The 26,889-nt window shown below is 41.3% G+C and overlaps 2 protein-coding genes across 3 annotated transcripts in view; one reads left to right on the top strand and one right to left on the bottom strand.

Annotated features, from left to right (window-relative positions):
* gpc5c (glypican 5c) overlaps positions 1 to 4,953 on the bottom strand; it is a 70,987-nt gene extending 66,034 nt beyond the window's left edge. For both annotated transcript variants that reach the window (XM_020923388.2, XM_020923396.2), the window contains exons 1-2: positions 4,519 to 4,953; positions 327 to 488 (exon numbers count right to left, since the gene is read on the bottom strand). In XM_020923388.2, coding sequence (XP_020779047.2) covers positions 327 to 488; positions 4,519 to 4,696 — 340 coding nt within the window. In that variant the 5' untranslated portion in view covers positions 4,697 to 4,953. The remainder of the gene's footprint in view (positions 1 to 326; positions 489 to 4,518) is intronic.
* A 4,250-nt stretch (positions 4,954 to 9,203) lies between these two features.
* Positions 9,204 to 24,139, top strand: nyap2b (neuronal tyrosine-phosphorylated phosphoinositide-3-kinase adaptor 2b). Its single transcript, XM_055152015.1, has 7 exons — positions 9,204 to 9,680; positions 11,836 to 12,037; positions 15,602 to 15,915; positions 19,231 to 20,307; positions 22,290 to 23,537; positions 23,646 to 23,740; positions 23,822 to 24,139. Exons 2-7 carry the CDS (start codon positions 11,859 to 11,861, stop codon positions 24,104 to 24,106), a joined length of 3,198 nt encoding a protein of 1,065 aa, XP_055007990.1. The 5' UTR covers positions 9,204 to 9,680; positions 11,836 to 11,858; the 3' UTR covers positions 24,107 to 24,139.
* Positions 24,140 to 26,889: the final 2,750 nt, after the last annotated feature.

Below are 26,889 nucleotides of genomic sequence, written 5' to 3'. Positions count from 1 at the left end.
TAACAGTTAGTGAACAGAATCTTGCTATTTGATGCATTTAAAATAAGTTGGGTAACAAACTTATAAAACAAAAGTATAAATCCAAGAAGTAAATTTGAGTGAATTATTTACAGTATTTTCAATGTGCTGTAAAACATAGTGTGGAGATACTGTAGCACTGTCTAATGAGTTTCTGCCTGAAATAACAGAATTAACACAAACATTGATGCAACCATTTTTGGAGCAGCCCTTGTGACCCACAGAAACCAAAAGACATTTTTTTCAATTAGTACATAATCTAAAGATATACAAAAATGCAAAAAAAAGCCCATTTCCCTCACACTTACCTTGAAAGGCATCTGCATGACCTGAAAAGAGCTGCTCAAGGTCATAGCTGTAAGACTGGATGTTATGAAGAGTCTCTCTTTTGACAGCGATCAGGTAGCTCTCCTCCATTTTACGAGTGCAGCAGGACAGTCCCTGGTGCTTGCAGAGCAGTAGATCCACATCTATAACATATACAGTAAATTCAATGCATTAGAGCTTTCAACTGATAAGTATTTTGTGTATTTGATCAAATAAATCATAATGATGTGTGAACGTAACTGGACAGTGTACATAGATCATTCTATAAATGAAGAGTACAAGTATAGTCAGCGGTATGCACATAGGCAGACAAGTCATAACTCCATTGGGAGACAGAAGAGGCACTATGGGAGGGTGAGAAAGTAGACCAAGAATTCATCAGCGTTTACCACTATAAATACTGCCTCTGACTGCTAACTACATAGCAGACAGGGGTCTAGCTATAGATGACATAAAGGCATACCATTTTGGAATCATACAATAAAGATCAAACATTCCCATAAAATATAACTGTATTGAGTAAACCTGATATTGTATCATTTTACTCAACAATATAAGTCAATTGCTTAGTTGCTTTAACTTCATTTGAGTGACATTGGCAAAATAAGGCTAAGTGAAATCTGAGTTTCCATGTCACCTGTTCCTCACCAATATTTAGGACATTACCTCACCTTTACTAGCCACAATAGGAGCTTTTCTCACCAGCAATTTGCCAAAAGTCTCATTTTGAAAGGCATTTCCATTATGGAAAGGTCTGACATGATAACTCATTTCACAGTTGGAGCGATGGAAGGGGGCGGATGAGGCAGGTGTTGTAACTAGAGCCTATAGCGTGGCCTTAGGACAGACCACAAGAGCAGTGCCTCACTGTCCAAATCCCTCCATGAAACACAATAGGGTTGCATTCTCAATCCCTCTTTCCCTTTCTGCTGCCTCTGTCCATTTGCCTGGCATATCCCAGCGAGGCCTGGGTGTCTCTTAATTACCCAGCGAGGCTCCATTTGTTCCCATCCCAGAGCCAGACGAGTGAAGTCATAACTGGCCGCCCTGCCCCTTTAGCTCATTACGTCCAGCTCTATGGCAGGACTGTGCTTGGACAGTTTTCTCTGAGCACTGTTTTGGCAAGTCACAATGACTTTGGTTCAGAAACTATCGTTAAAATCAACAGTTTGGGGTTCAGGATATATTGTCCTGAAATTGAGTTCATGTCTATAGCAAGTTTCCAAAGAACATCATTTCAGAAAGTGATTTTCTCCATTATACTTCTTTCATTGTGAGGCTAAACTGCTGTATGTTCTGACTTTTTTTTTTGTTTTATTGCCGATATGAAGCACCAATCCAGGGACTGCCTGCAGAATCGTGCCTGCCTCCTGTCACTTGTGAGGAGCTGCTTGGAGTAAGTGATACATGGAGGACTTAGTGCTGTTAAAACCACAGCCGCCAAAGAGGCTGACTGTCACCAATCTGAGGGACCATTTTAATCATCTTAAAATTTTTATACCAACAATGTTCTACCATGAGCTGTAGTTGTTGCACCAACAGGAGCTCTTACCTGGTGTTCCGCAGAATCACTGGCTTATCCTTGGCTCACCAAATTAGCATAATAATTATGATAATCATGATTTAAGAGCCATTAGTCAAAATCCATTAGTACAAAAAAAACAATGCCCTTCAATGAACTGCTTAGTAGTGGCCTGACTCTGACTGCTGTCTATCTATACTATTTTTAAAATATTAGACAATTCATTTTTATGATCTTGAGTTAAAGATTATAAAGATCTCAAATTATTTTAAAAACAAAAATAACTTGGTCAAAATGTGGCCAATCAGCCTGTCTTTCCCACAGCCCAAGGAAGTCGCTTCTCTTTGAAGCTGAGAACATACAGGATATTTACTCTTACTTTTTCTATGTTTGAGATGGATTGAGGCATATATAAACACACCTGAAATTGCCCCCACAGCATACCTGCATTTTTCAACAACATTAAAACGTACTGGGAATGTTTAATTTTCCACGACCACAAGAGCATGCTGCCAACATACTACGAGTTGGCAGAGAATGCAGTTGAGACCCGGGAGAGCAAAACTTTTAAAGCAAAAAGCATTTTTTTTAAAATTGATTTCACACATAACACATATCTAAGCACACAATTGTGTGTGGCAACCCCCCAAAAGATTCCTATCACACTGATGAGTAAATCAGTGAGCATAAGAGTACAAAACCTGAGAGTGTGGATCTTGCTCAATCAGACAGTGGAGCTCAGCTGTAGGACTGGTAGATCATATCAGTGAAAATACACGAGGCCAAGAGGAGCTTGTGTGACAAAGATCAGAACTGTTGGCTGCCTGTTTTCCTCCGAGGAGCCATCTCACCGCTTCAGGGTAATCTCAATATGGAGCTTTTGGCAGGGCAGTCAGCCCCATAGTGATGGAGTAAGTAATCACGGGTCAGCAATTTGACGTCCCAGGTGAAGGACCAAACTTGGCAATGGGTTAAACTAGTGATTGTAGACACATTCATTACAAACATAAATATTTGCATTCCAGGTCACTGACAGACATATAAGTTATTCAGAATACAATTTTATTAATCAGGAACAGTAAAATATATTTTTAAAGTGAAAGAATCATATCCTACGGTTTTCATTTGCTTGCCACACTCAAGGCTCTTGGTGAGAAAAGCGTTCACAGCAGATGGATGAAACACACCACTGTATCCTAAACCAAACATAAAACTGTAAAAAGGTCCGAGGTTTGGCCACTTCAAATTTCAACACTTGCTTGTATTGGCATTTGATCTGAGATGTGAGGTAGAGTAGCATAATTGTGTACACTTGTAGCTATACCAAATAACCCGCTTTCATCACCCTCATCCAGAGGAGTTTACTCTGAAGACAAAAACACTACTGACCTAAAGGTACCTCTTGGAGGCAGGTACAAAAAGCAACACAGGACCAAAAAAGTATCAGTAAAGTTGAAGGAAGAGAGGAAGGAACATCAAAGTAAAAAAGTAGTTTGCAAATTAAATACACAGGAAAACAGAGCACATTTATGCATCCAATCCATTTTGTGAAGATCTGTATAAATACAGTAAGACACTTCATGCTGCAGAGCAGAGTTGAGTCCTCTACAGAAGGTCACAAATCCCTTCACATGGACTGCTGACATCTTCAGAGCGGCTCTCCCTGTTGTCTCTCCGAGCTTATGCTAAATGACAGCTTGTAAAGAAATTGACATGCTTGGTTGCTAGTGGTGACATTCTGCTAAACAAACAGATCAAGTGATCTAGATGCACCTCGAGGTATGCCCCAGCTCTTGTCTCTGTTACAGCAGGGCACTCACATGGTTCATCTACAACCACTCAACCTTACTGTTGAACTTTCTTTTTTTCCAAAGATATCCAAACATTATTTGTGTCTGGATGTCGTATTAGAGTACAATTAAAACTTGAATCTCATTGAATTTAAATGAGAAGAATCATCAATTTTTATTTGGCAGCATTTTGAATTGTGACTGAAGCGTCTGTCAAAAATTGTTTGTGCTTGGATAGAGTCAAAGTGGGTAGGTGTATGAACAATAAATCAGATTTTTTTAAAATTATTTTTTTGCACCCTATTTGCAAATGTATTTTTCACACCAGTAGCTTTTTAATTAGTAATAGATCTATTAGTCTATAATAATATTACACTAGTATTACCTTGTATAATTTGGGCATTATTCATTCACTTGGCACTGCACAAATCTAAGTACAATGAACTTGTTGGCTGTGATCAAATCCAAAACCTCCTTCATACATACAACATAGGTGTTAGTTATGTAAGTCTATGTTTTATCTGAAAGAGCAAGGTCAATCACTCAACTTTCCCAGCAGAGCCTATCTACAACCTTTGCCCACCATCCTTGTGTCTTGGTGCATCTTAAAACCAATAAATATTTTGAGAACTCCTATAAAGATGAAAAGACCCCATCTAGAGAGGGAAATAATATAACTCCAGGCCAGCCCAGGTAGGGGCAAGTTAAATCATCCCATACGTTACTATCTAATGATTTAGGACCAATTCAAGTTTTAATAAATCTCAGACGTGGACAGACAAGTCGCATGGGTGGGCAAAGCTAAGTTTTGTAGACTAGGGGTTTTGAGTGGGTAGTTTGGCATCATTCATGAGAACTTACCTACGCCAGGTGTTTCTGGGACTCGATGCACTGGTCCGACAGAACGAAGCTGGAAAGCGGTCCTCACTTCATGACAGCTATACGCATCCACGTGACATAGGTGCATGCCAAAAATGACCGCTAAAACAGTCCACAGGAGTCCGCAGCAGTTCACACGTGGGCATACTCCTCGGGACATTGCCGCATCTCAGAGCAGGTATCCTCGTGGATAGCACTCAGGAAACTGGCGGAAAACTGTGTGGCACCTGGAAAGACGCGCTCGCGAATGAAGCGACGATGAGTTCAAACATCTGACAAACGTTTCCGTCTGACTGTCACATTATTGGGTGTGATGAGTGAGAGCGCCTCGCAGCAGAGCTCTGGGTCTTCTCTTGGACACTGAGTGGTGTGGGCTAAAGCAGCCTGTCCCGCGCGCAACACTTTGCAGTAGTTGCTCGTCTGCATGTCTGATCCACAGCCTTGCGCACGCTCCCCTCCCTCTCTGTTTACCTCAGCCAAGTGCCTTAACTCTGGACTGTATCCGATGAGACGAAAGCTGCCAAAAGAGGCTGCGACCCGAACTCTCGGTCCATATTCTATTAATGTTGATACTGTTGACAGTCATATAGTGAATGCTAAAACACCGGACCTATGCCAATCACATGAAAATATTACCGGGGTAAATTAAAAGTAGCAAATACAAAGCTTGAATGAAAGTTTCCTCAATTGCTAATGAGCTACATTTTGGGTTACAAGTTGATTAAAAAATAAATAAATAAAAATCATAAAAAAAAAAAATAATAATAATAATAATAATAATAATAATAATAATAATAATAACTGTACCTGGTCTGAGAGCAATAAAGCTCGAGAAGCGCTTATATTTATGGATCATCATTAAATACGTAATGCTGCCATCTTGTGGGCACGACAGAACTGTTGGATCAGGCAAATGTTAACTCCTGCCCTGTGCGATGCGTTTATTGATTGATTCATTGATTCATTGATTTATATTTGCTTGTTTTATTTATTTCAAAGAGAAGTTTTTAGCCGTTTAAATAGTTTGTTTGTGCTTCGGGAGGTCCTGTTCTGGCGCCGTCTTAATATGAAATAAAAAATAGGCATAATTGTGTATTTCCTACATGTCCGTCCTGTACTTACTATAGTTTTTGCCACATGTTAACGAGTGGAAGTGGACTTACCGAATAGGCCAGCGCTCGCCAAGAGTCATCGTTTTGGGGAATGAGAAGAACGATGGGTGAGTGAAAAACTCACGTAGGTTTTGTTAGCATAAATTGTGACTGTGGATTGTTTAAAAAAAAAAAAGTCGTACCCCTCTTGCTAATTTGTTAATTCAGCGCCTGAGATGAGCTAAAATAAGCTCCACATTCCTGTTGTACAAAAACAGTCAACTTTGGGTGTTGAATGTGGACAGCAGATGGCGCTATTTGCTACCTTTTTATGTCCCCCTGTGGACGCCGGGTTGGTGCCACTCGTTTTTTAGTGATGTGCCGTAGGCATAGTTCAAATTAGGGTCAGTGCGCACATATTATAAAACATTATAGCTGGCTACATTTTCCCCTCACCACATTCAAGGACTGAAGTTTGCTTGAGTTTGTTTGTTCTATAGCCTCAGTATTCTGCCAGCAGAAAGATTTATAAACACAATTTGATAAACTGGCATTTTGTATTTATGTATTTGTTTATTTTATTAGTGGCTTTGCTTCTGTAAGCCTCTTCCTGTCTCTGCTATCACCACATGGTGGTGCTCATGTGGCTGTTGTTCATTTTGGACAAGTCTCTACTTGGCATCTCAGGAGGGATGTATTGGAGATAAATGGATGTGAAAAAGGTTGATTATGGAGAACATTCCTTTATTCTGTGCAAATGATTTCTGAAGTTGTTAATTAATAAGATGCCTACAGTCACTACACAGAGAGATCCAGATTTGATTTAATTTTGAGTATGAGTTTATGCATGTGCTGGATGCTGAATACATACATTAAACATGAGTGGTCAGGTGTGGTACATTACCGGTCAGTGCTACAGGGTCATGCTCCATTTCTTTGCTCCAGACGTGAGCAGTGGAAGTAACTCTGATGCATCATTAATGGGCAAATTACAGTTGTATTGCTACAGTCAGTCTGACTCTTTCTGCTTGGACTTTTCACTGGAGGCATTTCAACTCCTCTGGATAAAAGGCAGTGTCCACTTGTGTAATTGATTGTTGTAATGTTTTTATAGACTCTTCATTAGCCTGTTACTGCATGGATCAATATCACATCATTACATGCATGATTGAACTGACAAGCAGATGCCTGCCGGGGCATAATAGTTTGTATTAGTAAACACTCATTAGCACTTTTTTCATTAACAGGTGTTTTAAAGAATCACTTCCTGTGGTTTTATTGATTGCCCAACTAACAAAGTAGAGTATTGGATGCCATTTTAAAAGGAGAAGTCAAGACAGCTTCAAGAAGAACAGTTCTAATGCTGAAACCAGGAATAACAAGACCTTACAGGAATTTAGACTTGCTTTGACCAAGACATCAAGCCACCATAATTTGTCAGGTAGCATCAAACTGAAACCAATGTTACAGTTGCCCATTTTACCTGCTCTTCTTTCCTCTTAATAACCATAAGTGTGAATAACAATATCCTAACCTACCATACAGCAACAGTGATTTTATAATGTTATGAACAGTGCTGAAAATGTGTGTCTGCTCTTGTCTTAATTTATTCATATGAGTTTGAATTCCCCTATTTCCCCACTTACTGCATGTGCTCAAACTCCTGCTTCTTGGATCTTCTCTACCCCTCCACTTTTGTCCCAGTGGGAGTGTCCTAAACGGTTCATAAAACAAAATATTGTTGTGCACGTAGGTGGGAAAATGTGTTTAGCCCTTTACCCCATCATATTTCCTTGTTGTACTTGTTCACTGAACTCAGAGGGGATCTAAGTACTTCTTTTGAGATGGTGTTAGGCTGAGGTCACTTGGTTTTTGTGTATGTGCATGTGTGCTGAGTTTAACTGGCTTTGTGCATGACCAGCCAACCACATTCACCACAATAGGCAGAAAAAGGGGTGACTTACCCAGTGATGGAGCGATTGAGCTCAATGAGATCATAGCTACTGTCATTTCATCCACCCTACAGTGCACATTAGTGGGTAAGGCTTAGGGATAATGGGGGATATTGGAAGTGTGGTATTGTTATATCTTAGGTGCACAAAACTGAATATGATGGAAATGTTTGCAATATTTTTGGATACATAGGCCATAGAACTGTCATGATATGAGCATTTTGAAGTGTGATATGTTCGTGAAGAAAACACTGCGATTATGAACAATAATATTTGAAACTAATTTATGCCACTGACGCAACAACTGAACAAATCCAAACTGTACCTTAACCTTAGCCCTTTTAAACTCATCCATGTTATGTTGCTCTTTTAACATACATCACTCCATTTAGTATTTTTCTAGGAATTACAACCGCAATGAAAATGAACTAGAACCTTCTAACAAGCATTACAAGAGCTCCTTACATGTGACCTCCAACCTTTTCCCTGACATTGACAGAATGAGCAGTAGCAGGAGGAGGAGGAGACAACCAAGGCGGGGGGGTAATATAGCCAGAGGTTAAGAGGAATGGCTGGGCAGGGTCGACGAAAACAACAGATCTCTGATGCCTAATCCTTTTGTGCCTGTGGTGTTTAATCCGTCCAACCAAACTCCTCTCCACTCCACCCTCTACCCCACCCCATCACCAGACGCTCCTTTCGCACAAACAACTCACTGTAGTACAGAAAGCAATACCCCAGACAGTGGCAAAAAACAAAACAAAAAAAAAACCTACAGTAGTATTTCCCGTAAACAGACAACTTGGGTTCAGCGGTGGCCTCTGGGAACAGGACTCTCTTTTGACTATGCAAACATATTTAAATTTTCTAACAGCCAGACATTGTTGTTGTTGTTTTGGAGAGGGATAGCCCTAGCCCTGTATGATTTGGTTTCCCACTTGCCGATACTTTAAACATTATTGCATTTATTGTTTGCAGTAAGAGTTATTTGAGGTGGTTTTGTTTACGAACTGTGAGGAAAGAAAGATGTGGGGGGGGGCAATTGGCGGTCGCAGTGTTGAAAATGATGTATTCAAGGGGTGCTAGTGTAGATTCTGTCTAATGAGGTTACACCCTGGCAACCCGGTGACTCCTCCCACCCTCCCTCCATTCCCCCTTCCTCCTCTACCTCCTCCTCTATCTCTCCACTTATGCCCACCCACTCAACCCCCCCACCCCCACCTTCACCCTGCACTCGTGAGCTCTCCGTGGTGCTGAAAGAAGAAAAAACATTCGGCTTACAGTGCAGAGGACAGGCAGCGACAGCAGAGAAGCACAGGAGTAGAGGAGATTTGTAGGAGTTAAAAACACAATAGTTTAGGAGGTAATGAGGAGCGGATGACGTTGTAACGTAAGGTGGACAGGAGTGGGTGGTGGGCGTGTTCTAGTTGTTGTGAGTTATAGCTAGGGAGCCCGGTCTCATCTGCCTAGGCACAGATAGACAGAGGCTGTGAGCACGCTGTGTGGACATGCAGGACAGAGCTGGAGCTGACAGGGCAAAGCAAACCTGGAAATTCAGGCAAGCACCTTACTCTGAACTCTAAAGCAAGAAGAGGATTCATGCACCTGCTTAAACCCTGAACCGCTTGGACTTATTTGAGAGACAATTTGGGATGTAATTTTTTTAGCTTCATTTTTAGAAGAGGTGAGCCTTGTTTTTTGGCGTGTATCCGTGTCATGCTTGTTGTTACGGGGTGCGGTCTGTTGCTATGCTGCACCCCCCCCACCCCATCTGTCTTTAGCATGGCCAGATGTGTGAAGAAGTGAAGCTTGCACCCGGCTTGGAGTTGACTGTGCAGAGCGAGGGGCTGCAGCAGCTCCCCTGTGGGCCCAAGGGAGGAAGGGGAGGCATCACCAGACTGTGTACCTTGTAGCTCTCCCTTTCTTCTTAGCACCAGCATGGGTCACTTCTAACTGGACCGTACAATGGATGTATGTCAATGTGGATTTCAACGTGCGCCGGTGCTCCAGCAAAGGTCAGAGTTCACGAGTGTGCACTGGAGTGAGGAGGGCAAGGCACAAGACATATCGGTCCACCAACCAGCAGGGACACAGCCCCATTGTGAGTATACTTGCCACACATGTGTCAGAACTCAAATTTCAGACTTGTCAATAGGATACATGTGATAGAGCGACACTGTAATGCTGCATGTCATGCCAGTGCCTCCCTTGCAATTGATTTGACATTATGTCTTGGGAATATCCACGCTGCCCCTCTCCTTTGACATTGTTGCCTAGATACTGCAATGGTGTGCCACTTTAATTTACTTTTAAAGCCAATCTGTACATCTACGTGTGCCCTTCTTGTCAGATGTGCAAAGCAGTGATGGGATATTCAAAGATATGCTGCATCTAATGTAGGATAAAGATGCCTGAATATAGGGCAGCTGAATTGATAGGTTTTGCAGGAATAATCAAATTGCATAATGCACACCACAGAGTTATTGAAGGACAATCTCATGCGAAAAGACTTGGATGATCGGGAAAAAAAACAATGTGATAAACAAGTTGATTCCAGTGCAGAGTGCTGCTGCAGGCTTACAGGGATTAGGCAGGAAGGCTTAATTCAGCCCCAGCACTGTTTGAACTGCAATTGCCTCACGCTTTACACATCTCCACCTCACAGAAACGTATTATCCTCATATAGCTTCAGATCTCACAGCGTTTCTGTGTGTCAGCGATAAGACTGGATAAAGTTCTTTGGGGAAAATGTGCACCACTTGACACCTGGATACTGTGCCCTAGTTTGAACTCCTCAAAGATGGTGATTCTGTTGTTCATATCAGACCGTATCAGACCTGCATCCAAAAGCACAGGGTAAAACTAGGACAGGAGAGCAGCAAAACTTGAGGAGCCATGCTTTGTCCTTGCTCTCCTCATACAGAACAATACAGAAAATGGTTAAAGATGATTAGACAATGATAGTTCCATCACTTGGCCTTGCGATCTCCATCTGGCAGTCTTCCAAGCCCCCCTTCTCCATCCTTGGCTATCCATACATACACACAAACATACTACATACAGTTATCGCGCGCCCCCATCCCCCCCCTCCACACACGCTCACACTCCTCGCTCACACGTAAACAAGCACAAGTCTTAGCCTGATCTGAAAACATTGACCTACATAAAAGCATCTTCCTTTCCTCCATTGGCCTCTCCTAAAATTGTTCACATGAGCTGTTGCACATCTGACAAGCCGTGTTGCATGCAGTTGCACATGCTTGAAGGCTTATTTTATATGCATGCAATCCTATCAAACTAAGAAAGGATTTTTTTCAGGTAACAAGAAAACAATTACAGACAAAGAAAATTTATTTTTAGCCTTTGGAGGATATTGGAAATCTTGGATAATTTTATCTTGGTGGTTGTTCCCAGGAGTATTGCTTTTTGTCTCCACATTTGAGACCTCACACGCATTTGAACTTCAAGCTTAATTCCTGTTTATTTAGACATTAAAATGTGGTAAAAGCCAGAAATTTGAGCCTGAAATAGCGTAAAGACAACTGAGAAAAATGAGCAGACGCACTGATTTGCAGCCAATAAGAAAACACTCAAGCAGCGTATTTGTCACTGTAACCAGATTGTAGGAGGGTGAGATTGCGAAGAATGTATCATGTAGCAAGACCTCATGGGAAAATACTTAAGAGGATAGTGCCTGATGCAAGCCTCACCACCCTTAATGTACCAATCATCTAAGCAGCAATAGAGGCATAAAATATTAGGCCGATATTAGCCTGATGCAACTCTTCATCATTCCTGTTGTTTCCAATTTTATGCCAAAAAATAAGACTGAGAAATATGACAGAGTAGAGGGCAAAGGATTGGTTCTTTTATACTGATGAAGTAAATTGTGGAAGTATATAAACAACATGCATAAAGTTAGAACTGAACTGAAGACTCTAGACACCTCTTTATAGCCAGTCCCATCAAGTTCATTACTTTTTTATTTTTGTTAGTTTTGTTTCTTTGTTTTGTTTGAGGGGTGTATACTCTAGAGAAACACTTAAAGTAAAGTAAAGACAATGGTGAATTTGTCTTTATGATGATTCCATTGTGTATGACTCTGAACCCTTCATTTGAAGTATAGGATTTATCGTTATCTGGTGAGTGAATAAATATCAAGTTCACATGGTAAAGAGAGATGTCAAGCCCTAATTTGATGTAAACTAGGTAAATTGAGTATGCTTAATAATATTAATGCTTTTTTGTCTTTCCAGAATGCTGTGGACAAACTTGAAGAATGATGAGCTCCAAAGAGGAAGAAACTTTGCGTTTTTTCCACTATGTTGAAGAGAATGGGCTGAGAGCCTACAATGGCCTTATAGCTCAGAACCTGGATCATGCCAGGAATGAGAGAAACCGGACATACCTGCAGGAGAAAAATGATAAAAAGAGAAAACAGGAGGAAGCCATAAAGAGGTAGGAGTACAACTATTAATGTATTATTACATAGATACAAGATTAGAGCAATTTCAATTACTTATTCACTCAGTTACATTGCAAGTGTTTTTTATGAATTAGATTTACCAGTTCCTTTGCATTCTCAGTCATGAAGTTAGTGGAAGTAGGACAAGTAGCCACAGGCTCCCATGGGATCAGCTTGTTGCCATATTCTAATCTAGGGGTTGCCAGTGAGGGTTGGTTCACCCTTATCCATTGAGGATAGTTAATTTCTCACATTGACACTTATCTGGGACTTGTCCTTGAAAGGAGGTCATCACTGCTCCATTTTAAGACAAGACAAGCTTTTAGAATTAAGAATGAAGTGAGTGTGCTGGTTCTGAACTGAATGACACATTTATGAGCTCTCCTGGTGTGCACTTTACATAACTGTCCTGGACTGACCTAACTCCTGCACAAAAATGTGCTATGTCAATAGAGATACAATAGAGAGAGGTGAATTCATTGTAGTCACATCCTATGTCTTCAAACTAGTGATTAGTTAATACAATGTTCCCAAACAAAAGAAAGTTAAAGTCATATAGACCTAGGAATATGCACTGAGCATGATTACAAGGTGGCATGTAAAATGGGGTTTCATATCCTTATGATACTAGGCGGTATTACACAAAAATAAGCAATTCATCAGTTCACACTGTGAATGGACATACTTATAGTGGAGACAAGTTTGTCAAGCCAAGCCCATACACTTTATATTACTTATGGTTTTATGGTCTCAACTGTATTCTGTCAGATGGACTTGATTGACAAGCAGATTAACCAATTGGAGTACTGTATTAGAACAGAAAGAAGAAGGTCTTGCCTTTCCATGCAAGTGACATATCTGAGAGTGTGTGGTAGAGTTGTTGTTTAATAGTTTGACAGTTCAATTCCAGCTCTGGCCAGTGTATAATTACCAAGATAAGAAATACCACCTTGCCTAAGTACAATATGAATGTGACATGTGAGTTAGTTATTGGAGATGGCCATAGAGGTGTTGGCACAAGCTGGTATTCCTATCAAAGAGTGTGTAGTGAATTAATAATAGAATATAAAGCAACTTGTTTGAGTGTCCAAATATGTGCAATCGTTGATAAGTGCATTCATATTATTATAATGTGTAAACTTCAATTACACTATTGTCATTTAGATAATTCATTATTTACTAGTAGTTCAAGAATCACAATAAAACAGCCTTGCATACCTTATTACAAAATACTTTATAATGACGGACTAATGTTACAAGATGGTGAATTTTCCCTACACAATTATACGTTTTGCAATTCAGTTGAAAAATGCTTTATTCACTTATGTCTCCTTCGTCTGTTTGCCATTGGATGCCGGGCATGTGAATCTGTGAAGTCTGCAGCAGAGTCATTCCTTTGCTCTGTCCCATGCATCAATACCAGTCTGGAACAGTCAGCTCTGTTAACCAGGCAAAGGTTTTAATGGGTTGAAGCTGAGGGAAAGTGCCATCCACTTTCCTGCTAGCCTTTAACAGCATCAGCAGAACCATCATTCAAATATTAATTCATGAGAGATAAATATATGTTTTTATGAGGTATTAGAAGATGGTCAATGAGACAACATATTTTACGGTGGAATATTCACTTCCTATTGTGTGCATTTCTAGGCAGGTTGGCATGGTCATGGTCTGGCACTTGATGATTAAAAAGTCTGTATCTGTCTTTGAGAACAAAGGGATGCTGCATTGTCTTACAAAAGAAAGAGCTTCTGGGAGAAAATGTCTTTAAGAGTGTGAAGAAACAAGAAAAAGTCGAGAGAGAGAGCTTAAGTGTGAGTGCAAGAGAGTGTTCTGCCTGGTGACAGCTGGAACTGCCATAGGCCAATCAGATCAACACGTTTGTTTTGAGTGAGGCGGGACTTTCCGCTGCTGCTATCTGCCTTTTTTCTGTTTCACTGGAACTTGTTTACACAGTCACACAAGGATATACTGTCTCTCACACATGCAAATATACAGCCCAACAAAGAGCAACAAAGCCCCTCCCTAATGTGGTATTATAGTGCATTCTCATTACAACCCTTCCCTGGGAGTATTGTTTACATTTTTTCTGCCAAATTCATTGTGAGATGACCATACCTATCCAACTGCTCCTGCGGTCTGTGCCCCAGCCAATCACTGGGCAAATAACCTATAAATAACTCAGTCACCTCCGCTCCAGTCACACACATTCACAATGGGTGAAATGACTTTGCACTTATAGAAAATGCATGCAAAGGTTTTCTCATACTGTGATGTCAAACAAATCCTTCTAAATCCATGCTACACTTGAAATATTGTAAAACTACATTCTTGTCACTTTTAAAGACCTGCGTTTAGATTCATAAGTTAATTTGTGTGCTGTAAATAGCATTAGTAGCTCCACATGTAGAAGCTGCAGTGGCGCCCTGGTTGCCTTTTATACAAAGCAGTGATTTGCCTACAAGGCTCCATCATACCAACGTGTCTGGATCTGCACGTGCACTTTATTATTGTTGTGAGGCAGCAGCTGGGTTTGTGTCTGGTTTCTATGGGTACCCTCCCGTTGCTAGGCAAGGATAAGCCCCTGACCAATGAACCTATCCCACCAACCATGCGCCTTCTGTTTAGCAGCTGGCCCACGGAGGGAGACCGAGTCAGCAAAGTCACACAGCGAGTGGTCCGAAACATACACAAACACACGTGCGTGAGCCACAAAGGCAAAAAGTGCACATGCAAATTCATACCTGTGCCATTTGAGTAAACATTTGCATCTCTGACCTCAAACTTTGGGTCAACCCTCCATCAGTCATATGAGGATGACAACCAAGTCAAACAAACACGCCAGCCTTTCAGTTTGAAGCAGTCTCTGTAAAAACATTCAATTTTCTCTCAAAATGATATTCGTGTGGCCCTCATTTCCCCACTATTACCACAACACACTCAGACCTCATTAACTGTCCATTCAGGCCAATCATCCCTTTATCAGGATTGATTGTGTTCAAGCTGGGGAACATCCATGGTGTCATTATGTGTGCAATGTGTCAACAGCGCCAGCCGCATTCAGGGTTAAACACAAATCAATGGCCTTTGTCTGGTGCTTCCCAATACACATAGCTCCGCACGCTCTCATCTTTGCAAACCAATGTGAAAACATGCTATCGCCACATAACACATTTGCACCACTGCCTGTTTACAGTCATTGACAATATAACCACAGTATTATGTAGAGCACTATTCCAATATGTTTCTACCTAGGTTCATACTTTTCTCAATTTTGGTACATATATGTCTTTTGGTAATGTTTTATTTTTTATGTCTAAGTCAACTTGCTACTTCAACTATTACTTTCAATAAAAATGTATTGTTAAAGGTGTTCAATCTTATTAAAGGGTAACTATTGGTAGAAATGTCTTTTATTTTGTCCTTTCAGTTGCATATGCATTTAGTATATGGTTATAGTTAAAGTTCAGTTCAATGGTTCAATTCCTCTGTTTTTAAGTCACTGGGCAAAACATGATGCTTACAGCATATTTGGTTTGTTTTTTCTCTTGTATTTTTAGAACGGGCGAGGACATAGCATCTGAAGGCAAGCACTTTCGCATGGGTTCAATCACTATACCGGAGCCCCATGAACGCGTGCCCTTACCCCAGCCACATGCCCTCGCCTGCGGCCAAGGCTTCTCCGTGCGCTCCCAGTCACTGCATTCGGTCGGTGGGGGGAATTCTGGAGGAGGAGAGGAGGAAGTGGGAAGTCCTACCTCCAGGAAACAGCCCCCTCCCAAGCCCAGGAGGGACCCGGCCACCAAACTGAGCATGTCTTCTGAGGCAGTGGACCACAACCCCACGTCCACCTGCCGCGGGGACAGATGTGATGGTGAGTGGCGCTGGCACTTCACACCAGACTTGTGCGCTAAATATAGATGTTCTCCTCAATGTCTGCCTCAGCCTGGGTTCCTCAACAATGACATGACATCTAAGCTGGTTAATGCACACTCCACACCAGTCAAAAATGCACTCAGTTGCCTATGGCCCCAGTGGTACAATGATTAATAATAATGATGCAATAGAGCAGCAGGTCACATGCACACTGCAATGAAATATTCATGAGTTGAAAAGAGGTTTGAAAAGCAAAAACTGTCATTTTTTGAGTAAGATTATTTTAAGATATACACTCTACATAATTGTAATTGTAAAATGGGGGTTAGCTGTTAGGAATCACGAGCCAGTCCTAACAAATAGTAAGTATCTCATCAAGCTTGTGCAAAAAACAAAACAAAGCAAAAACTCCTGCCCATCTTCATCCATTCTGACTTGAACACAGGAAGATGCACTGTGTGTCAGTCCTAGGGACATCTGTTTACGTGTCTTGTTTGTCCCTCTTCCCTTGTGAGGGAATGGTAGGCATGTCCTCAAACAGTCTTTTATCTGTATGTTTGCTTTTAAGCTCTAGACTGTGGTCAAAACAGAAAACTATACATTGTGAGGGTTGTTTGTGTTGGGAGAGGACTTTTCCACAGAACTTTTTCCCAGATCAAGTGCAAATCACTGAACAATAGGAAGAAAACTATTTAGTGCAGTGACTTCAGAGGGGATATGGCAAATAGAAGATTGTTATAAAATGTAGCTCAATACCGCAAAAAGCCTAATTATGTTATCATGTATGTGAATCAGGCATGTTTCGCTAAGTCAGCATCTATACAGTAAAATTATCATAATTAATAATAGCAATATTAAGTTATTATGAGTACATAACCATTTAAAATTAAAAAAAAAAATTGAAGTGCGTTACAGCGTGGCTTTTTATATGTATTTTTTCTGTTTAAAATACATAGAGTAAAAAAATGCTTTTAAATCTTTATATTTACATATTTTATGCTTAAATTATTTTTTTTTAGTTTACGCTTAAGCTTACAAATTCAATAGTCCTAGAGACAGAACGATGAGAGAGCAGTGATTTCAGTGGCTTCAGGAAGCCATGACTCCATTTTAGTTTTCATTCTCTGTTGCCAACGTGATGTTTAGGGACTCGCCTAGCCTGGCTCAGATTGGTGGGGATCTCTCTGTATGCGCACAGATCTTCCTGGGCACCACGGCAACCATCCCACAGAAACAAGACCCCCTGTAGCCCAGCCAATCACAACATGACTGTGCAGCACGGACCAATCACACTCCAGAGATGCTGAAGCCTGAGGCTGAGCAGCCAATCAGAGAGCTCGTGTGGGGGTGTCCCTGGATGAGGGGAGGGTTGCGTGCTCTGTAGCTGGCGCTCAGGCGGGAAGAGGCGGAGCTTGTGGGTGCAAAATTCATTCAGGAGGAGCGATTGACCTAGATTCTGTTTTCCCCAGGAGGAGCAGGAGGGGGAGGGCGATGCGGGTAAACACATCCCTATGGGGGGAGGGGGAGAGGAAGGAGGAGAGAGAGAGAGGAGGAGAGGGGACAGCAACAAGAGATGTATGGAGAGTGGAATTTACTGTCAGCACTGAATCAGATTAAGATATGTAATTCACCGTGACATAGAAGAACAATATATCATGTGCAAACAGGAGTGGACCTTGGGAGATGATTCTCTTAAAAAATCATGAAAAAGAGACAAAGATCTGAACAATATTGCCCTCCTTGTTCCTTCTTTAATGCAGTTATAATTTCAAATCTTACATACAACAAAGCTGCTCATCATCTAACATTTACTGACTAACAGTTAACCACTGGCTGAAAAAATCTGAAATTGTAGAGAAACAAAAGAGCATCAAACTAGTATTATTTTTTATGTTTATTACTTATGTGGGTTAACAAATCGTTTATATCACAGCTTGTTCATACAATGAATACTTATATTTTCTCACTAAGAACATTATAGAGATTAACTGATTAATCAATTAACATCAACCAATTAACAATTAATTGATTAACAAATTAACCAAGAACCCCCATATATACAAAATACATTTTATTTAATAGGTCTCCCAGAAATAACGGAGAGAATTGAATCAAAAAGAACATCACTTTAAAACCAATTCCAAATGGCTGTCCAATATGAACTGATGTGCTTGCAATCTGAAGGGAGAAGTTATAAGTAAAGTAGCCTTAGCTTACATAAAAGAATAGAATGCTGAGAAGCATAGCAACTTCCAATAGCATTATTTCGGAGAAAACTGCACCTGCACAACCCTGCAGCATTTACTAGAAAGGTGCATTAGCTTGTGTACTAAAAAAAAACATGTCTATACATAGACACTATTTGAGAAAAAGGCAGATAGTCACTTTTGGGGAAAGGCTCTAAAACTGTGCCATGCTTTCCTGAAAGCATATGCATTTACAGTCTGTGTGCAGCGATGGTGGTGAGTCAGTTTCGGGAAGAGAGCGTGTGTCTATGCCATCTGGCTTCTGAATTATTCAAGGTAAAAAATCCACAGTTTGAAGATTTCAAACATGGTCCAGCTTTTAACTACACTTATCTGCCCCCTGTCAGAAAAAGGGAACAGTCCAACCCTAGCATTGCTGCTCTGACCTGAAAATACAGCACACAGCTCACTCTAATGTAAAGAGTGAGTAAACTACTATTAGGGCTACAGTAGAGTCTTGATTCTGCGCAGCACATCTGAAGAGCTTCACTCCGCAATGCTACGTCACCACTATCAGAAAGAAGCTCCACAGTGTGTGACCCAGATTCTATATTCACATACTGCTACGTTGCTATATATGACCTAGAAACAAGCTTATGCTTCAACTATTCCCACTTATATGACTAATAACATATGCTTTTAGTTGTAACAATTGACCTACCTTTGACCCGTACTACTGCCAGCATTAGAATTTTAATCTAATTACGACTTCTGCAGAAAAATAATGAATGTTTGAGTGGACTATTATTGTGTGATCCTTTAACAGTTGTACTTAACTATAACCAGATGAGGGAAGGTGTTAAGTGTTTAAAATTGTGCTTGATGATATTGGATTGTACTCCATGAAGTACTTTTGCAGCAATGATTTTGATTATGTTCATAATAAGTGAATGAATGTGAAATATAAAAAAAAAAAACAGTGGTACAGTGCAAGACAGGACAAGCTTCATTGCAAGTCACTGTCATTTGTATAAAGAGATAACTAAAGAGATAAAGTAATTAGAGAAACTTTTGACAAATAAATGCATTATGATTTTTTAATAACTTGGATGTCTTTATTTTGGCAGCACCACAAGGATGCAGTGAGGACTGCAAAAGGGTGCCACCACCAAAACCTAAGAGGAACCCCAACACTCAGCTGAGCGTTTCCTTTGACGAGTCCTACATCAAGAGCCACAGCAGCAGCGGGGGGTGCACTCCCAAAGCCCTGCATCATGTGACCTCACCTTGTGACCACAGCACATCCTCCCCTCACAGCGACGACAGCCCCACAGATGACTGTGAGGATGAGCCTGTCTACATAGAGATGGGAGGCATAGACATTGGGCCCAGGGAGCCTCTCAAAAGTGAGGATGAGGAGCCTGGGGAGTCAGTGTATGAAGAGATGAAGTACCCAATTTTAGATGACCATGAATATCGTACAGACCCTATAGGGTGTCGTTCTGCCTGTCCCACTCCAGCACCCTATGACCCAGAACCTCTCAGTCGCTGTTCCACCCCTCGCAACATTCCCCTATGTGACATTCCTGCCCCTTTCCCAAACCTGCTCACCCATCGCCCTCCTTTGCTGGTGTTCCCACCTGCACCAGCTCAGTGCTCGCCCAACTCAGACGAGTCCCCCCTCACTCCTCTGGATGTGACTAAACTGCCCATGCTGGAGAACCAGCAGTACAGTAAATCCCCCACATCATCCTCAGAGCCCCCCTCTTCAGCACACATCCGCCGAGAGCTGACCGCCACCCCGACCCTCACCGTGTCAGGGCGCTCTTCTGCTCCTCCTTTGCCCTGTACACTGTACAAATCATCCTCTTCTTCAAACTATCAGCGCAGCCACTCAGCCTGTCCTTCACCAGTCAGCATGGGCCGCTGCCTGACCCCGCTGAGCCTCATGCGTACTCCTGCCTTCGATGCTCCAATGCCTTTTCCAGGGGGCCTGCCGCGCAGTGCCTCTGCCACTCCTCATGGGAAAGGATCCCCACCACAGGACTCTGCTGGACGACTCCATGGCTCTATGCAAAATGTGTCAGCAGGACGCTCTAGGACCCCTACAAGCCCACTGGATGAGCTCACCAACTTGTTCACAACAGGGAGGAATATGCTGAAGAAGAACGCAAGTGGCAGGAAGTCCAAAGAGCCCGGAGAGAGTGAGTCATTTACTTTCTAAGCAGTTTATGCAGTAGTTGCAGGGTCAAACAGGTGTCATCGCCTCTCTAGGAATATTTCTCACACAGTGATATAGGAGCAAATTCTGTCACGCTACTTATGCCAGGGTTTGAGCAATTTTAGATTTAGTTTGAACTAAATGTTCCTGCATGTTTATACCGCTAACACAGTTTATGTGGACCCTGCCAAACAAGTCTTACAGAGATCGTATGATTTAATCTGTGGGGATTAGAGAATAAAGCAGACAGCAGCTCTAACCTACTCATGGCATTTAGCCATCAGCTGCTATTAATTCAGAATATGTAAACATCCTTTTAGATACAGTTAGCCATGCTGCACTCAAGACACTGTCAGTCAAACTGTGACACAACTAAGTCTTAAAATTATCTGAAAGCATGTTTAACTTGTTTAGAATTGTTTGATATTTCAAACCAAATGTTAAAAACTATGAGGGGTTAATCATTTTTTTTTTAATTGTGAAGAATATTCATATCTCTTAAGTGTGGCTTAAACTAAAGCCAAAATGTACATACATTATATCATTAAAAACAATATATTTTTTATAAAAATAACATATCTACGTATCCTTACTCAATACACTTAGCAACTACAACATAGCAACAGTAGAAGGACGAAATCCCAGTTTCTTATTTGTAGATTCCCTCCCTATGGGTGGTTCATCCAATCAGAGCTCAGTGCATGACTGCTGCTCACAGTGTAGTTTCTCTTGATGGGTACAACTGAAGCTCTGAGCTCAAATCTACACCTGATCAAAAGCTCTCTCTATCTGTTTCCTATCCACATTTACTCTGCTTAAGAATGCCAATGTGGAAGCAGCAGCACAAGCCTGGACTGTAGATAGTGAGGCAGTGTAGGCCATGTTACTTTAAGACCTATACACTTTAGGTTGACAGCTGTTAATTATTGTATGTCAGTGGTATTGCAGGCCCATATTCAAAGCAAGACTTCTTAGATATGTATTTACAGGGAGCAGTTTGTTCCCTAAACCCACAAGGCATGTAAACACTTCATAGTATATGCATATGTTGAGTAGGCAGGTTGTGTTTACTAGTCTTTGTAAATGATGCATGTGCCTTATATTCTAACACCTGTGTGCGCTCCACATGGGGCCATGGACTGACAGGTTGAATATGTTGCTATGCAATGAGCTGCAAACCTGAATTAATAAGTCCAATCCTCAAACATGAATGAGGTTAATTTTTCCTTTTTCTGAGGCAGTGATGGCAGTGGCCTGACCCACTTACCAGCTGCTCACTCACAGCGCACTGAGCATGCTCATGCAGTCCTATGCCATCCACATCATCACACATGTGGCTGTGACAGCGGATGTTTGCACATGTTAGACCATATACAGTAGAGCTTACGTCAAGATCAATCATGCACATGTAATTTTAACTATGCACTGATAATATATAATGTCTCCAGTGTGTTTAGGACCGGTGACATACATACGCTACAAGGACACATACAGGGTCATTGTGTGTAATAGCTTTTCCAATGATATAATAGTGATAGATAGATATTTAATAGTGAATATATTTTGATTTAATTAAAATATTTTAAATTGCAAATTATAAATGTCTTTCGGTGTTCTTTCTTTACCTTATTGCAGTGGCATAGAAATAGTAGCCATCTTAAAATGTGTTCGGAGTGACCCCTGGTGGTTTTTCATGGTAAAACAAGTGGATGGCAATTATTTTCAATGCATCATATACTCTATGTTGTCTGTCTGACTTTGAAATTTAAACAGTTTCAAATATGTTTAGAAAATTTGAGTTACATATGTTATGACATTAAAATTAAAAAGAATGTAAATTCATCACAGATGCAAAGGTTGTTATTTTGAGTAAATAAATAAATTCACATTAAGGTGACATTACAATAAAAAAAGATTAGAAACAATGTTTGTCTTAATATTAACATGTCTCCTCTCTTTCAACAGCTGAGTCTAAAAGCAAGTCTCATGGTGAATCTAAGCGTGAGGGGAAGGAAAGGCATAGCCATGGCCACAGTAAGGAGTCCAAGCGAGAGTCCAAGGATCGCCACGGACACAAAGAGTCCTCTCACCGGAGAGACAGAGACAAAGACAGGGATAAGGACCGAGACCGCGAGTCCCTGTCACACCGACGGAACAGCAAAGACCGGACATTAGACCCTCCACCAATCCGCAGGGACAGCAGGGAGAGCAGGGACCAGGGCTGCAGCAGTGTGGAGCCCATTCTGGTTAGACGGGATTCCAAAGACAGGGGCTCCTTAGAACCTGCTGGTATGATCAGGAGAGATTCCAAGGACAAAGGCACAAGCAATGGGGACATGATGGTACGGAGGGACAGTAAAGACAGGAGTGTGGGACACTGTGTGGAACCAGTGTCAAGACAGGACAGCAAAGACAGAGAGAGACTGTCCGATCACCCGCCCGAGCTCCTGCCAAAACAAGAAAGTAAAGAGCGGGTGAGGAATGGGCTGGACTGTAGACACGAGAGCAAAGAGAGATTGAGGGACCAGCCACCTGAACTCTTGCCCCGACAGGACAGCAAAGAAAGAACAAGGAATGGGTTGGACTCACACTATGAAAACAGAGACAAACCACCAGAGCTTCTTCCTAGGCAAGACAGTAAAGACAGAGCTAGAGGGGGGCTAGATTACAGACAAGAGCAAAGACCGGATCTGTTACCAAGACAGGATAGCAAGGAGAGGATGAGGAGTGAGTTGGAACATAAGCATGAAGGTAGAATAGATCAACCACCTGAGATTATTCCCCGACAAGAAACATCCAGAGGTCATAAAGAGAAAAATGGCTACAGCTTTGAGTCTAAACAGGATTTGAGGAACTGCCACAATGGAGGGGATTTGCCTCCACCTCTTCTGCCTAGACAGGACAGTAGAGACCTCAGTAGAACAGGCCTAGAGGTGAGGCGAGATAGTGCTGATCGAAATCTGAATGGCTCTGATAAGCACCACTATGATGTGAAACATACCAGGAGCCCCACAGCACGAGAGTACAGGGGTGATAATAAAGAGCAAACATACAGGCCAGACAGCACACCACGACGAGAGCACAGAGGAACTAGCACCATGGACCAGTCAGCACAAGACAGGAACAGTAGCACAATGCCAGGGCAGCCTTCATCCACGACCACACCCACTCGCCAAGGAAGATCCAGTGGAAGCCCGCCAACCGCAGGAAATGGTGAGAATCGTTTAAAGCTTTATCTATCTTATTCTAAACTAAACAATTATAACATAATAAACTGTTTTTCAACTCTAATAATATTCATATATAACTTTTACTTGATAGAAATTAAAGGAGCACAAAAATATGGTCACTCACCCTCTGTGTCTGCGAACCCTTCTCCAATGGGCACCCCACAGAAAAGAGTATCTGAAACTCGGGTAAGATGTTTTCATACTAATTATGAATGTTTATTAGAAGGTAATGTGAACAGTCCGCTGAATGTGTTTTACTGCCCTCAGATGCCACAGATGCCCTGGGTCTGTGGGGACACAACCATGTTGGAGCAGATCGAGAGGAAACGCACTCTGTGCCAGGAGATCCGCTCCAGACAGCACCCACAGCTGCAGAAGTCTCTAGAGAGGCGGTCCCCAGACCGCAGTGATGACAAGCATCAGGAGCACAATCAGTGCAAGCAGGAAAGCACAGCTGTCCTCCCAGGCTGGGGCAGGAACAACGGGGCCAAAAAGATCCGTCCTCCCCCGTACCCCAGCCAGAAAACAGTATTCTGGGACACAGCCATCTGACAGTAATGACACACCAAACACCTCCCTGCCACACAACCCCATATTACCCCAGCCCTCTTCCCTTGGGCTTGTCCTTAAGTGCCCCTGCACATCACACCGGGCAGACCAGCCTCCTAGAGCACACAGGGGTTAGACATGATGTCAAAGGACAATGGTGGACACCATAGCAATATTTCTGCTTGTTCAGGTTGTCATGTTTTCTTATCATCACTGGTGATATTTGATATTTTTCTATTTCCTGTGACTGGATACTTGTAAAATAATGAGTAGAATAGATATTTGATGAATAGATATTTTCTAAATGAGATGACAATTTAAAATCAACTTAAATTATGTATAGTAGATAGTAGATGGAATCTAATGTTTTTGTTTCTGTTATTTTACATTTCAAAGCATAATCTATCAATACTCGTACTGTAGTAGCATAATTTCTTATGCCCAACTCTTAGAGGCACTCTAATGAATGGACAATTGAATTCTGTCTATATTATATTCTTTACTGCATTTTACTGTTGTATTGTAAATGGCGGCGTTGCGTCAGCGTGCTTTAGATTCCAACGCCCCTCATGCCTGGTCCAGTCTGTTCTAGAATGTACAACAGTCAATCCTAGAACACAACAGGAAATTCTGTGTGCTGCAGTTTGTATTTTACAGTAAGAGCTGTGTAGTCACTGTGTCCAAGCCTTTCAAAGCAACTCAACGTTTGTTTTTCCTCAAACTGTTGGCTGGCATGTTGTAATGTAGCAACAGAGAGTGTGACATGTTTTTGCTGTAACCTTGATAAACTTTGAGGGTGGGTTGGGAATTTAGTAAATTAGAACATACATTATTTACAGTATGATTTGCAAAACCAGCCAAAGCCTATTAAAGCGAGAGGGGTGTGGTTGCACTTTGGATAACTGATTACTCAAAATAGGATTGGTGTCGTGAGCATCATGACACAGTGTAAATACTGGATGCCAACAACCAGCCCGTACAATCAACACCTGAGCTTTTAGTACAGTCCTTAATTTTACTGCAGATTATAGCCATATGCACTTGCTTAAGAAATGATTTTGGAGATTATGCTTATATATGTATTTTATAAAAATGACTATGAGTGAAGAGCTGTGCCATGGAAGTTTGACTCATTGGCAGAAAGGTTTAGCCTCAGGAGAATGGCTGTGTGCCACACAGTCGTATATTGGTTATCTGGTCTGACATTCCCAATCTGATTGGCTGGAAACCAATAATAAGATCAAAGAGAAGAAGGACCTATAACATGGCAACGGCTCTGCTCAGTTACAATGACAATGGTTGCACAAGGGCCTACAAATATTTGTTAAAACAAAACTGCACTATCCATCATCTTCCATCACATTTGATCAGGCTGGTTACATACCTACATAATCTTGTTCCTTGCTCTCTCCCTCTACCTCAGCCTCCCTCACACATCATCCAAACTGGTTCTCATTTGCACAGTGAAATGCAATGTGTCCAAAAAGCATGGTCTTACCAAACGCGGGCCCACAGATTGCAAGTGCACTACCCCTTTTGTTTTGAGAGCCACCGTGACAGAGGTCCTTATGTTGTGTACATGTGTCTATGAGGGAGGGAGCTGTGTGAGTGTGCCAACACTGTATGCAAGTCGAATCTTTCTAATGATTGTTTTAAGATATTCACTTTGCCCTCTTCATGATGTGGTGGGTGGACGTTGGAAATGTAATAATGATGATGTACAATCTTCTTGTGTGTATAAACGTGCACTGTGAACAGGTAGGGAGAGCACCGCACTGTCAGAGTCCTCTGTCTTATTGCACTGAGTGTTCTCTTGTTTTGGATAATAAAAAAGGAAAATGTGTCAGAGGAAAAAAGTACTGTATTCTGATTGTCACATGGGTTCTGTTGAGAGAAATAAATAAATATAAAACCTGTTATGACAACATTTGAGTTGGAGTTTTATCATGATAGTTTCGAGCATGTGTGTCAACAGAAGTACTGGTAGTGTTATGTGATCCAGAGGCATGTCATTTCTATAGTTTACAATCACAAGTTATTTTTAGCAAGTAAAATGTGTTTAATTTATTCACATTTTGATTCATATACCAAAATCCAAAATAGTAGAGTTCATTAAGCACTCATGGTATAACAGTGATAAGTATAAAACTTTGTAGTTCCTTTCATGCAGTAAAATGTAGAATCTTGTTTTGTTGATACATAATCATTATATTGTTTGATAAAGAGAAACAACTTTGTATGGAAGCAGAGGTTAATCAGACAGTATTCCTACTTCTATGATGACTTAATTTTTATGAAGATTGTGAAAGAAGTAGAAAGTAGTAAAACATAACCTAAATTTGGTCAGCCACCGCTCAAGCAGGAGTCAACTTTTGGCCACAGACAGTCGCTGAGCCTGGAAGACAGCCCTGGTTCACACTCATCGTACTCTTGTTTTGTACTTGTGAAAATAGAAGATGCCCTCCCCACCACAGGCTGCCTGAGCCCTGTCGAGGAGACAAGCAAATTACAAGATTACTCACTGAGGAGTGTAGCTTTGCACTGTCTATTTAAGTCATTGTGTTATATCAGGTGTCCACTTCGAAGGTAAAGCATTTCAGATATAACCTATAATTTATTTAAACAGGAAATTACAAGATATATAAGAGATAATGGCATCAGATAAATACATTCAATACATCACTGATTAATTTAGGATTTCAGGATTCAGGATTGTTGCTGCAGTCTTTCAGTCAGTCAATCCTTCATTATCTTGAGTATGGAGTTACAAAAAAATTATCTCCAAA

Source organism: Boleophthalmus pectinirostris, unplaced genomic scaffold (assembly GCF_026225935.1).
Source record: "Boleophthalmus pectinirostris isolate CB_2022bp ecotype Guang Dong unplaced genomic scaffold, ASM2622593v1 HiC_scaffold_16, whole genome shotgun sequence".
Lineage (NCBI taxonomy): Eukaryota > Metazoa > Chordata > Actinopteri > Gobiiformes > Gobiidae > Boleophthalmus > Boleophthalmus pectinirostris.
Note: the sequence above shows the minus strand (reverse complement) of the source record. Positions and strands in the feature narration are given on the sequence as shown.

Bases quoted from the DNA above. Each gene is read 5' to 3' on its own strand.
- nyap2b (XM_055152015.1), top strand. From the start codon at position 11,859: ATGATGAGCTCCAAAGAGGAAGAAACTTTGCGTTTTTTCCACTATGTT. The intron at 12,038-15,601 runs GTAGGAGTACAA...TTGTATTTTTAG, and splicing joins CAGGAGGAAGCCATAAAGAG to AACGGGCGAGGACATAGCAT. The intron at 23,741-23,821 runs GTAAGATGTTTT...TACTGCCCTCAG, and splicing joins AAAGAGTATCTGAAACTCGG to ATGCCACAGATGCCCTGGGT.